Below are 14,484 nucleotides of genomic sequence, written 5' to 3' on the forward strand. Positions count from 1 at the left end.
CCACGTAAAAAAGAAAAAAAAAATGGTTTCTTTGAAAAACATTTTGTAGATGACATTATTTTGGAAGTTGTGTAAACTAATAAGTACCATTGGTAATTGTTGCTACAAATTAGGGCTGTTCTAGCTACCACTATAGGGTTTCAGACTAGGAAGCGCCGACGCTCCTCAGATTAGGCGTGTCAGTGTCGATGTCCGACAACGACACTAATAATTATACTAAATTATGTCTGAAACCGATAAAGTGCGTTAATGTATGTCTTGATTCACTCAACAAGTAAACAACTTTGTGGTTATGATCCGAGTCACCCCTATAAAAATGAAATAAACCAAATATTCCACCTCGCTCGAATTTACATGCTCGCGGTTCGGTTTGGATCGGTTTTGAGGCAAAAACTCATCCGATCCAAAAATAAATTCATTTGCGGTTTGGTTCTGTTTTGGATGACAAATAAAAAAAATATGATCTAATACGATCCAATATTATGCGGTTTACTTTGGATCGGTTTTTGGATATCCAAATTATGAATTGTAATTTTTTTTTAAAAAATATAAATATTATAAAAATTGTAAAATAAATTAAATAAATTTTAATTTTTAAAATTATAAATTGTAATTTTTGTTCCCAATAAGGAGTAAAAATTTTAAAAATTGAATAAATACAAACACGTGCGTGGAAACCAAAAGGTGGAAACCAAAAGTTTCCTTTTGAACGGATACCATAACCACACCACATATGGGTGGAAACCAAAAGATTTTCCCTTTGTGTTGGTACTTAATATTTTCCTAGGGAAACGAAAGATATTACTTTTCCCTTCTCCAACAACACGACGGATACGAAACCCTTACCTTCTCTTCTAAGCGTCCAAAACGGAAGATCGGAGCAACCAGAACGGCGTCCTCATCGAAGCAAAGGTTGGTCTTTTCCACTGTTTTTCGCTTTCCCTTTTCATCGACAACATGAGTTTGTATTTATTCGTTACAAATTTATTCATTGCTACTGTTTCTAATATCTTTTCATCGCATGTTTTTGGGATTTAAGTGTTATTGTGCTTTGTTATCATTTTATTGGAGTTCGTTTTGAATAGGTTACCCTGTAATTGTCTTCAATAAGATGTGCATGTGATTTTTTGATAAAAAGAGTATAAAAAAGTTGGTTCGTTTTATTGGAGTTCGTTTTATATTTTTTCATACATCAAGATCTGAAACGTTGATGGTTCGTTGATTTACCAAATTTTGTCTTTGTTGTAGAGGATGTTGTTGTTATCTGAGTTGTTGATGTTTGTTGCTTCCTTATTAGGTATGTTTTGTGTTCGTTTATTGATCTATGAACTTTTACAATCGTTGTTTTTCCCTTTGTTTATTTAGGACAATAGGCGTGGTACCAGTTAAGACAGAACCTTTTGATGCAATATTGATAAGTTCAGACGATGAAGGTGATAATGTTGCTAAGGGGTTTGCTAGGAGGGTTTGTAGGAGGGTTGATAGGAATGCTGATAACAACGGTGCTAATAGGGTTGATAAGACGGCTGATAACAACGGTGCTAGGAGGGTTGGTAAGACGGCTGTTCAGAATGTTGCTCCTAAGGTGGTCAGAAAAGAAAAGGTGGTATGGATAACACCAGTAACTAAAGCTATGCAGAAATTGAAAAAAAAACAAACACTAGTATTAGTTTAACTGTTATTGAATTTGTTTTAGTTTAACACCAATAACTAAAATAATGTATTAACTGTTATTGACTTTGTTTTAGTGATTGAATTTATCCTATAATGTTGAATTTATCCTATTTTTTCAGCATATACCTAGCTGGGTTGTGAAGCAAGCTCTATTAGGGAAGACCGAGATTAACCTGCGATCTGCGCAAACGAAGCGTACTTATGAGTGTGCTATTTTAAATTCCGGACGCTCATTGCAGAGATACATTGGTGATGGTTGGTATGACTACGTTGATTTGCACAAGCCAAAAGTTGGTGACATCCTCCAGTTTTCTATGAATCCGCCTTACGACCTAATTGTTGTTTCATTGATACGTTAGAAGACTCGGTTAATGTGTTTATTTCTGTTTTATGTTTAATTATGTTGTTGTTGAATATTAAGTGTAAAAATGCTACTTTTATATGTAGCCAGACATCAGTTTACAAACACATATGTGTTTGTCAACATATTTTGAATGCAATGTGGTATTTTGAATGCAATCAGTTAAACTCTACCTTATTTGGCCTGATATATCTATGTTGTTAACTTGCTTCATCGATTATTCATTGTTATGTCAAAAAAAAAAGACCATGTTATGGAAAAAAGACTTTGTTTTGGTGAAAATCGAAACAACTCCGCTAAGAGTCAGAATAGTCGTAGTTTACTTAGTTTTCAATTAAGTAAACATTTGATTCCGAGTAAACTCCAATTTCACTACTATTTTGGAAGTTGATAAGCTCAATAAACATCTGATTTTGGGTATACTTTTCGAGTAAAATCCAATTTCACTACTATTTACGAGTAAACTCCAATTCCATGCCCCTGTGTCTAAATTAATTGGTTAGCAGTTAATGATGGTATTCTATTGATAAGCTCAAATAACATGTATACTTTTTCAGATTTATTAAGTTTGGGAAGTTGAAAAACGCTATAATAACTCCACAACCCTATAATCACTCTAACCAATCCTGTCCCTTATCCCTAATGTCCACTTATTTAGTCCACATTCATTGAATTTTAAACTTCGATTTTACAAACCAAAACTTGTAAAAATTAAGATTAAAAAAAAAAAACGATTATCACAATCCAACAATATTTGGGAAATTAAAAATTTCAAACAAAATTAGTTAAATTAATTAAGTAAACATTATAACATAAACAAAGAAAATAATCCAAGAACAAAACAACAAATTCTTAAACATTTTTGATGTCTTCCTTTCGTTGTGTAGTTTCATCTTCATCTTCTCCCCCTTATTGAATTGATTTTCTTTAAGAATCGAAGCCACATCTTGGAACAATTCTGAGCAGTTGCAACCACAACTGTTTGTCCCACAGTTTCTCTCTGAGTCTTTGTAGTCCAAAAAATTTCTGGGTCCAGGTTCTGATTGACGAACACTTGATCGAACATTTGGACGAGCATTTGGACGAGCAGTTGGACGCACATAAGGAGGGTGGCCTTCAATTTCATCATCCCATACAAAAAGATTACAACTTTGAACTCCCTGCAAATGTAATTTCAAATTAAATTTCAATCAACAAAATCTTATTTAACCAAATTTAAGTCTGATCGAAACAGAATAACCAAGTATACAACGATATGTTAGCAAACCTACCCCATGAGTTGGACATTTCCAATATCGTCGTTTAGGATTTTCGCCTGAATTGGATATGTACATCCTCATTGGTTTATTGCAACCACACTCTGGGATTTGGACTGCCATTGAGTTTGCAACAGATGAGGAAGACATTGTCTGAGAAAAATTGTGAATTTAGGGTTTTCGGAAAATGAAAAAAATATATATGTGGGATTCGAATTAGATGGAGAGAAGAAATGAGTATTGAGAAATTAGGGTTTTCGAAACATGAATGAATGAGGTCTTTATATAGCATTATTTGAGACTATGATTGGGTACAGAGCATGCGTCAATCTACTAGGCGTGACTACCGTCAGATAAACATTAATGCTTGTGATTAAAAGTTGATATGATAAATCTCAGCCATCCAACATCACACAGGGCTGTGATTATATATAATTTAATGCAGCACATATAGCTCTACTCTCAGAATTAATGCAGAAGATACTAAGTTCCTTCTCCGACAAAATAAAATTCAAATTTATCCGAGAGCATAGCTAATAAAATGAGAAGTTAAATTTTTTGAGAAAAAAAAAAAATGAAAGTTGAGTTTGTGGACGGATACGTCGTGAGATATAGACCGTAACCCTAACAATACGACGGAGACACCAAGTTCCTTCTCCGACAAAATAAAATTCAAATTTATCCGAGAGCATAGCTAATAAAATGAGAAGTTAAATTTTTTTAGAAAAATAAAAAAAAAAAAATGAAAGTTGAGTTTGTGGACGGATACGTCGTGAGATATAGACCGTAACCCTAACAATACGACGGAGACACCAAGTTCCTTCTCCGACAAAATAAAATTCAAATTTATCCGAGAGCATAGCTAATAAAATGAGAAGTTAAATTTTTTGAGAAAAATAAAAAAAAATGAAAGTTGAGTTTGTGGACGGATACGTCGTGAGATATAGACCGTAACCCTAACAATACGACGGAGACACTAAGTTCCTTCTCCGACAAAATAAAATTCAAATTTATCCGATAGCATAGCTAATAAAATGAGAAGTTAAATTTTTTGAGAAAAAAAAAATGAAAGTTGAGTTTGTGGACGGATACGTCGTGAGATATAGACCGTAACCCTAACAATACGACGGAGACACCAAGTTCCTTCTCCGACAAAATAAAATTCAAATTTATCCGAGAGCATAGCTAATAAAATGAGAAGTTAAATTTTTTGAGAAAAAAAAAAATGAAAGTTGAGTTTGTGGACGGATACGTCGTGAGATATAGACCGTAACCCTAACAATACGACAGAGACACTAAGTTCCTTCTCCGACAAAATAAAATTCAAATTTATCCGATAGCATAGCTAATAAAATGAGAAGTTAAATTTTTTGAGAAAAAAAAAAATGAAAGTTGAGTTTGTGGACGGATACGTCGTGAGAATCTGTGTGTAAATTGACAATGTATTTTGATGACAATTGATATTTCGAAGTACTTATTTTGTGAAAATCATGTTATAAAATGATATTTGGTGTTGTTTTGAAACACTTTAGTCTTTTTTATTTTGATAAGAATCTATGATTAAATTGACAATGTATTTTGATGACAATTGGATACGTCAAAAGTCACTCTCCGATAATCTTTAAGAAATTTGAAATTCAAGTTTATTCGAGAGTAGAGCTAATCAATTTAAAATTGAATTTTTTAAACAAAAAATATAAAAATTTAGATTACGGACGCTCCGCCGTTAGCCATAAACCGTACCCGTAACAATACGACGGATACACCAAAAGTCACTCTCCGATAATCTTTATGAAATTTGAAATTCAAGTTTATTCAAGAGTAGAGCTAATCAATTTAAAATTGATTTTTTTAAACAAAAATATAAAAATTTAGATTACGGACGCTCCGCCGTTAGCCATAGACCGTACCCGTAACAATACGACGGATACGCCAAAAGTCACTCTCCGATAATCTTTATGAAATTTGAAATTCAAGTTTATTCGAGAGTAGAGCTAATCAATTTAAAATTGAAATTTTTAAACAAAAAATATAAAAAATTAGATTACGGGCGCTCCGCCGTTAGCCATAGACCGTACCCGTAACAACACGACGGATACGCCAAAAGTCACTCTCCGATAATCTTTAAGAAATTTGAAATTGAACTTTATTCGAGAGTAGAGCTAATCAATTTAAAATTGAAATTTTTGAAAAAAAAAATATAAAAATGTGGATTACGGACGCTCCGCCGTTAGCCATAGACCGTACCCGTAACAACACGAAAGTAATATATATTTTTATATTAAATACGTAATTGAAAAAAAACTAACTGATTAGGAATAACAAACCAACCAATTAAAGACTAAGTGATATAATTTAAAACAATTAAAGACATGATTTTATTAGTGTTTACTCCTCAAATGAAAAGTTTGTTCATTTACACAAACAAAAATTAACTTGGCAAAATAATAATAGTACTATATAGACATAAAGCATGACATCCCTTAAACCAAAATAACATACAATGTCTTGATCATTGTACAAATATGTAGTATAGTGTGCACATACAATTAAATGAATTGATGCCAAATATTTAACACCGTACAATTGAAGATATACAAAATAATTAATTAATGATCAAATTTGAAAATATTGGCACACAACATTAAAAGCAATTGGCAATTGATTGATGCTCATGAAGAAAGGATTTTGTAAAACTAGTTGACAGCACTGCAGATGCTCCTTATGACTCCAACCGATCCAGTTAAGGGTTCAATATCTCCCATCTTTATCATAGCAGCTGCAAAGTCTGACTTGAAAGTTGTAGGATTTTTGCTGTATTCTGAAACAATAGAATCAGTAGATCCTCCGCTAAACAGAACTTGATCGGATTGAAGAAGACCCTTCTTCTGAATTAAATTCTTAAAGTAGTTGTTGTCAAAAGAATTTGGTGTAACCAAATCCAGTGCTGCCAACTTTTGATCGTTTGCGGTAGTGCTAGACGATGGACAACCACGTTGACGAGTGCTAGCAAATCCAGCATCTATGTCACTTGCATTGTTGTATATCCTGCCACGAAATGTGAAACACTGAGCTTGTCCAATAGTATGCGCACCTAAGTTAAAATAAAAGTCACCAATATTAATTTTCATACAAGCAAAGGTTTGCACATTGATTAATTAAAGTTAGTTATATAGACAAATCTAAAAATTTGTATGAGCTAGTAATGAATTTACCAGATAGAGTAACCATGTCTCTAGGAGTGAGATTTTTTTTTGTAAAATGAGATATAAGAGTTTTAAGATCGTCTGTAAATAATGGAAGGTCAGTATTGGCCAAAGTTTTGCTTGCGGTGGTAGAGTCTCTTCGTCCAAGTTTCACTGTCCATGAAGGACCACCAACCTGCACATATAGATGATATTTGTTATATTATTGTGTATGCTTTAATTATTTATGAAATTAGTATTAATAATATATTGAGCATGGATATTCTAACTGTAACTTAAACTTACAGCGAATGATGCATCACGTGCTGCTATGGCTACAATGTCTGCACAAGAGACAATTCCGGGACATACTTTCTCCACCTCAGATTTTGCTTTATCAATGATTTCAAATCCCCTTACCGAGTTAATATTCGGACGTGCACTCTTTTCGCTCTCGATTGTGGAACTATCATTCAATAAAATTGATGCATCACACCCCTGCAAATCAATTCAAATTTAGCCAATCTACCACTTAGCAAATTTATATAAAAAATTAATAGTAACAAGAAAATTGACAAACAAAAATTTATAGATGAAATAATTACCTTAACAAAACAATCATGAAAATGAAGGCGAATGAGAGATGCAGCCATACGACGCTCTTTAGAAACTGCAGTACGAATGGCAGTTCTAATTGTGCTAAGTGCATTAGGGCATGTACTATCATAAAACGTAGATGTCAATTGTGCATCACATATTGTGCATCACATATTGTGCCTAGGAGCACCAATATGACAACAAAACTAGTGATAATTTTAGTAGTAGCCATGGCACACAATATTGGAATGTTACTATATGTGAAGTTGAATAATATACTTTTTAACTTGACACACAAGAAAACCAAAAAAAGGTAATTAAAAAGGTATTTTTTTGTTGAATACAAGTGAAGAGATGATAATGGTTAGGTTTGATTGTGAAGATGATACGAGTTCTGATGAATTTATAGCATAGCATAGCATGGCATGGTGTGTTAGAAAATGTCATTGGTCACTATAGTACGCTGCAAGTTGCAACGCGTTGCTAATTAAAAGCTGCATTGCATGCATATGCCTTAACCCTTTCCCTTTTGGCTTTTGGAAATAGTATTTATAAGTGACCAATTCTCCTTAATTAATTTCGTTGACAATGCCAGTTCATCATGGACACTTATGTTTTTGTAAGCTAACGACATGTATTTATTATATACTATAATTTTCAACATTATCCTAATTTGAATGAGTACTTCTTAAATAATTATTATAGTTTAATAGACTCAAAGTTAAATTATTTTTCGGTGGTTTTAGCTTAGTTAGTAGAGATATCACATTATATATCTAGAGGTTGAGTCTCAAATTCTAAATTTTTTTTTTTTGTTTTGTTTTTACCACCAGTATCCGGTTCACTGGACCATTTAATTTGGTTCAGATGGTCAGTTCTAACATCAAATGGTTCTAGCTCCTCATCCCTATTGTAGTTGCGGGCGATCGAACTGTGATGCTCGATCCCTACCAAATATTATATTTAGTAAGTAGAATTACGGCCACTACACTTAATTAAAAGAAAATCAAAGTTAAATTTTCTTTTAATTAAAACGAAGAAGAGCTAGGCCAGTTCAAAAGAAACCAAGTATGAGTATTTGTAAAATTCAAGCCAAGATTCATATAAACTTCTCAGCTCGCTCTCTACAAAGCGAGAGTGATAGTTTGGTCATTTCAGGGGATGATTGACACATTACAAGGGGGAAAGTTATTGCAAATCAAAGTTAAATACCAATCGTTAGCTGGTTCAGTGGTGATTGACGCTGAACTTGGTAGGAAGGATCACAGTTCGATCCCCGCAACTGCGATCGGAAGGAGGTTGAAACCACTTGATGTCAGAACTGACCCACGAACCAGATAAAACTGCTGGTGACAAACCAAAAAAAAAAAAATCAAAGTTAAATTTAAAAGAAAATCAAAGTTAAATTATTGTTGTTTTTATTTTTATGATAACAGTCAAATTATTATTTTCTTTTTTATCTTTCCAAACAAAAAAAAATTAGTTTCTTTGAATAGAGTCAAAAGTTAATAAGTGAGTATAAACCGGTGGAACATCAATTATAATTATAATCATCATAGTTTAACTAACAAAATTGATATTGTTAGACATATTTTTTATATTTTTTCATAAGATTAGGCTGAACACTTTTATAGTAACAAGTGAATTTCAGTTTTATTTTTTTTTGTCAAGTATCCTGGTGGTTATAAAATTTTCACCTTTAAAGTAAATAAGTGGGATGATCAGGTTCGAACTTCACAACCCTCTAAATATATAATGCAATGTTACTGCCAATTGAGCTAAGCTCACGTGACTTACTTTTTTTTGTCCATGAATAAAAACAAATAGTAAGAACATGAAAAAAATAAAGTCAAACATATATTTATTAATTTCGTTGACAATGTCAGTTTTTTTTAATAAGCTCGTTGACAATGTCAGTTGATCATGCACACTTATGCTTTTGTTAGCTAAAGAACATGTTTTTTTTTTTTTGTGTACAAGCTAGAACGTGTATTTATTATATAGATTTTTCAACATTATTCTAATTTGAATTAAGTTTTTAGCTATGTGGACAGTTTCAAATGTTGACATATTTTTAATATGGATAAAGATACTTGTCACGAGAAAGGAAAAAAAAAATGAAAGGCAAAAATGATTTGCACCGATTTTATAGACACCCACCACATGATTTTTGTAATACAGGGAGATAAAAGTTTGAAGCTCCTGTCCGTAAGTGTAGTTCAAATTGTAGTTACCAGAGACATTATTGCGGTGGTCGAGATTTGAACCATCGATTCCACAATTTTCCTAGTACTTGACAAAAAAAAAAAGTTTCAAACTCCTTATATGATTTGACGTTGCATTGCTTTTCGTTGTTCACTTCCTTTGTATTTAACAGTGCTGTTTTAATATTCAATTCGCTAGCTCTCTTTGAGAAATTAATAGAGTATTAAAAATTAGTCTTATTACAACATTCAGAATTTGAATTAGAGATCTTAATCTTATCATACAGTTGAGTTCTATTTCAATTTATGCCATTCTCATATCATTCAACAGTGATTAATATTAAATATACAAAACAACACAGGTTTTAAAAAAGTGTTGATGAATAATATTGTTTTAAGTTTCAAAATAGATTAATTGCAAAAACAGTTTAATTAATTGTGTTATTGTAACATACCAACCATTATGTAAAAGAAGAAAAATTGTTCCAGTAAATTAAAGTATTCAACGACCCTTATATGTACTCAGTGAAAGAAGAAAACTTGAAACCATTACGTGAATACAACCAAACAATATTGTTCCATGGTACAGAGGTGGCACCAACTTTGTGGTTTGGGATCCAAATGTCTTTTGTAATGCTCTGCTTCCGGTTGGTGAATTATCTTTATCTTTTTATACCAATTTACCGGAACACTCTACTATTAAACAGTTCCGGTTAATATTTTTTTGGAAATTTTCACAAACCGGAACACTTTTATAATTGTTCCGGTAACGTCAACAATTTCTGGAATTTTTGCAAAATCGGAACACTTGTTTAAAATTCTGTAGTGGTTGTAGGTTTGAATATTCATATCTGAACACTTATTCAAAGTCTGTAGGTATGAATATTCATACTAAAACACTTATAAAAAAGTAGGTATGAATATTCATACACGAACAAAGTCTTAGGTATAAATATTTATACCTGAACACTTATAAAAAGTGTGTAGGTATGAATATTCATACCTGAACACTTATACAAAGTGTGTAGGTATAATGTTTTTTTTTTAAATTAATATCATAAAGGGTAAAATTGGAATATCATAATTAATGTAGGATTAATTATACGGGTAAAAAAAAATATTCCAAACACTTTTCATCTATTAGCCACTTATACACAACTTGGGTTTATTAATCCATGGTTTTTAAAAACATCGACACACAAAAATGAATCGAATGGTTAACACAAATCAACAACCCTTTACTTTTTTTAAAAAAATTGAATCAAGAGCATGTAGACATCGAAAAAAATTAGAAATTTTAATAATGTTGGCACTAACTTTTCTGATTTACTTATGGATTGGAGAGAAAAAAGAGAAGAAACAAGATGATAAAAGTTCAAGAAGAAAAAAAGTTCAGGTCTTATGTGATATCATGCCCGTACGTTTCTATGATTTTGATGTTCTATGAACAAACTTAAAATTTGGACCTAACTACTAAATGGCAAGGGCGGTCCCAACTATTTAGAGGTGTGATCTGGATATTAAAAATGGACCTTTAATAAAAAATTAAAAAGGATCATCATCTATTTAAATTATAAGGTAACATAAGAAACACAACAATGAATTGGTCAAAATGGTAAACGTCCTGTTTCCCTTAAGTATGTGGTCAGAGATTCGGTTTGAAAGAGAGAAAATTCTTAATCAAGAAACATGTAATTATTATTTTTTTACTTAATTAGGATATTATTTATTAAAACATATGATATTTTATGAATATTGCTAATATATAACTATTATTAAATGACCTCAAAATTAATTTATTAAGTACATATTTGATAAACAATGACAATATATAACTATTATCATAGAATCTCAATATTTTGAATTGAGACCCCCAAAATTTTGAGAACCGATGCCGCCGCTCTCACCCTGCACCTCCATAGGGGTTGAGCCTCCTAATTGGTATAAAAAAAATTGAATTCCTAAACAGTATTGAATTTTTAGTTTAATATCAAAATAATTATAGAAAACACTTCCTACAAGCATTTTTGTTGCAAATCCACTAATAATTGTTTGGTTAAATGCATCTAGAGGACCTTTAATTTTTGCGTCCGTAATAGATAAGTCCTTTAAGTTTTTAGGTAACAAATAAAACCTTTTCAGATTTTAAGTTATTGAACTGTTACAAAAATGTTGAAGTAATTAACTTAGTGAAATGGTATTGAACACTGCGTTTTGACTTCCAAATAACAAAAAACAACTTTTAGTGCAAGTTAATGATTATTTTTAGCGCTTTTGTAACGGAGGTTGAAAGGGTAACAATGCATTAAATTAGAAACTTAAATGACATATATGTTTTACCTAAAAAACTTAAAGGACTTATCTGTTGCAAACACAAAATTTAAAGGATCCGTGAATGCATTGTGCTTAATTGTTTCTCCATATATTTCTCAATACATTAAATGGCAAAATCATTCAATTTTTTTTGTGACATTGACAATATCAAGTAGTTTTTCAATAATTTGAATTTTGAAAAACTTCTTTTTGCAGAGGCAACAATCACCAAAATAGTTAAGAGAATTCGACAAACAATTGCAACATTTGAAGCTAATTACACCTAGCCGCGAAGCATTAACACAGTACCGTGATCCATTTTGTAAAAAACGAGACGCCTTATCCAATTTTAAAAGGGGGCAGCCCCTCCCCAAAGAAAGACAAGTCGTACAATAAGTATAAGATAGTTTATCCCTCCACACACACACCCCACATATCTTTTCTCCTCCTGAAATTCCTTTGTTGTCCTCGCGAAAAAACTTTGGAATGTATTTTTTGAATTTTTTTTGTCTTTAATAGAAACTTTGAAACGCGTTTTCCAAACTAGAAATACTTCGGAAAGCGTGTTATTATTCAAGAATAAAATTGGATTTTGGGAGTGTCTTTTTTTTTTTTTTTTCGGGGGGGGGGGGGGGGATCTTTCTAAGAACAACTCAAGGAAGTTAAGTTTCATTGAAACTGGGCCCAATGACAGTACAAAAACATATTTTTTATGTTATGGCAATCTTATGAAGTTAGTGAAAAATCTATAAAATGAATAACTGAAATAATTTAAAACAATTAAAGACATATGTTTTTGTTAGTGTTTAATTACTCCTCAATTGAAAAGTTTGTTCATTTACACAAAGAAAAATTATAGTACTATACACATAAAGCATGACATTCCTTAAACCAAAGTAAAATACAATATCTTGATCATTGTACAAATATATAGTATAGTATGCACGTACTATTCAATGAATTGATACCAAATATTTTTTTTTTGACAAATTGATACCAAATATTTAACACCTTACAATTGTAGATATACAAATTAATTAGTTAATGATGAAATTTGAAAATATTGACACACAACATTAATAGCAATTGACAATTGTTTGATGCGGATGAAGAATAATTTTGTAAAACTAGTTGACAACACTGCATATGCTCCTTATGACTCCAGCCGATCCAGTTAAGGGTTCAATATCTCCCATCTTTATCATAGCAGCTGCAAAGTCTGACTTAAAAGTTGTAGGATTTTTGCTGTATTCTGAAACAATAGAATCAGTAGATCCTCCGCTAAACAAAACTTGATCGGATTGAAGAAGACCCTTCTTTTGAATTAAATTCTTAAAGTAGTTGTTGTCAAAAGAATTTGGTGTAACCAAATCCAATGCTGCCAACTTTTGATCGTTTGCGGTAGTGCTAGACGATGGACAACCACGTTGACGAGTGCTAGCAAATCCAGCATCTATGTCACTTGCATTGTTGTATATCCTGCCACGAAATGTGAAACACTGAGCTTGTCCAATAGTATGCGCACCTAAGTTAAAATAAAAGTCACCAATATTAATTTTCATACAAGCAAAGGTTTGCACATTGATTAATTAAAGTTAGTTATATAGACAAATCTAAAAATTTGTATGAGCTAGTAATGAATTTACCAGATAGAGTAACCATGTCTCTAGGAGTGAGATTTTTTTTTGTAAAATGAGATATAAGAGTTTTAAGATCGTCTGTAAATAATGGAAGGTCAGTATTGGCCAAAGTTTTGCTTGCGGTGGTAGAGTCTCTTCGTCCAAGTTTAACTGTCCATGAAGGACCACCAACCTGCATCATATAGATGTTATTTTGTTATATTATTGTGTATGCTTTAATTATTTATGAAATTAGTATTAATAATATATTGAGCATGGATATTCTAACTGTAACTTAAACTTACGGCGAATGATGCATCACGTGCTGCTATGGCTACAATGTCTGCACAAGACACAATTCCGGAACATACTTTCTCCACCTCAGATTTTGCTTTATCAATGATTTCAAATCCCCTTACCGAGTTAATATTCGGACGTGCACTCTTTTCGCTCTCGATTGTGGAACTATCATCCAATAAAATTGATGCATCACACCCCTGCAAATTAATTCAAATTTAGCCAATCTACCACTTAGCAAATTTATATAAAAAATTAATAGTAACAAGAAAATTGACAAACAAAACTTTATAGATGAAATAATTACCTTAACAAAACAATCGTGAAAATGAAGGCGAATGAGAGATGCAGCCATACGACGCTCTTTCGAAATCGCAGTTCGAATGGCTGTTCTAATTGTGCTAAGTGCATTAGGGCATGTACTATCATAAAACGTAGATGACAATTGTGCATCACATATTGTGCCTAGGAGCACGAATATGACAACAAAACTAGTGATAATTCTAGTAGTAGCCATAGCACACAAATTGGAATGTTAGTACTGTGTTTATGAAGTTGAATAATATACTTTTTAACTTGAGACACAAGAAAACCAAAAAAGGTAATTAAAAAGGTATTTTTTGTTGAATGAAAGTGAAGAGATGATATTGGTTGGGTTTGATTGTGAAGATGATCTGAGTTCTGATGAATTTATAGCATAGCATAGCATGGTGTGTTAGAAAATGTCATTGGTCACTATAGTACGCTGCAAGTTGCAACGCGTTGCTAATTAAAAGCTGCATTGCATGCATATGCCTTAACCCTCCCTTTTGGCTTTTGGAAATAGTATTTAAGTGACCAATTCTCCTTAATTAATTTTGTTGACAATGCCAGTTCATCATGAACACTTATGTTTTTGTTAGCTAACTAGATGTATTTATTATATACTAGAATTTTCAACATTATCCTAATTTGAACGAGTACTTCTTAATAATAATA

The 14,484-nt window shown here is 31.9% G+C and overlaps 1 protein-coding gene and 1 pseudogene across 1 annotated transcript; both read right to left on the minus strand.

Annotated features, from left to right (window-relative positions):
- Positions 1 to 5,775: 5,775 nt before the first annotated feature.
- On the minus strand, positions 5,776 to 7,440 carry LOC123917747 (annotated as a pseudogene).
- A 5,019-nt stretch (positions 7,441 to 12,459) lies between these two features.
- LOC123917748 (lignin-forming anionic peroxidase-like) lies at positions 12,460 to 14,169 on the minus strand. Its single transcript, XM_045969568.1, has 4 exons — positions 13,814 to 14,169; positions 13,515 to 13,706; positions 13,237 to 13,402; positions 12,460 to 13,115 (listed from the first exon to the last, which is right to left on the minus strand). The coding sequence occupies exons 1-4, from the start codon at positions 14,021 to 14,023 to the stop codon at positions 12,718 to 12,720; spliced, it is 966 nt and encodes a 321-aa protein (XP_045825524.1). The 5' UTR covers positions 14,024 to 14,169; the 3' UTR covers positions 12,460 to 12,717.
- Positions 14,170 to 14,484: the final 315 nt, after the last annotated feature.

Source organism: Trifolium pratense, linkage group LG3, assembly GCF_020283565.1.
Source record: "Trifolium pratense cultivar HEN17-A07 linkage group LG3, ARS_RC_1.1, whole genome shotgun sequence".
NCBI classification, from domain to species: Eukaryota; Viridiplantae; Streptophyta; class Magnoliopsida; order Fabales; family Fabaceae; genus Trifolium; species Trifolium pratense.

What these genes read in the sequence shown, in the direction of transcription:
- LOC123917748 (XM_045969568.1), bottom strand. Translation starts at nt 14,023, where the DNA reads ATGGCTACTACTAGAATTATCACTAGTTTTGTTGTCATATTCGTGCTC. An exon ending in CACGTGATGCATCATTCGCC is followed by an intron (nt 13,403 to 13,514) that starts GTAAGTTTAAGT and finishes TATATGATGCAG; the next exon opens with GTTGGTGGTCCTTCATGGAC. An exon ending in AGACATGGTTACTCTATCTG is followed by an intron (nt 13,116 to 13,236) that starts GTAAATTCATTA and finishes ATTTTAACTTAG; the next exon opens with GTGCGCATACTATTGGACAA.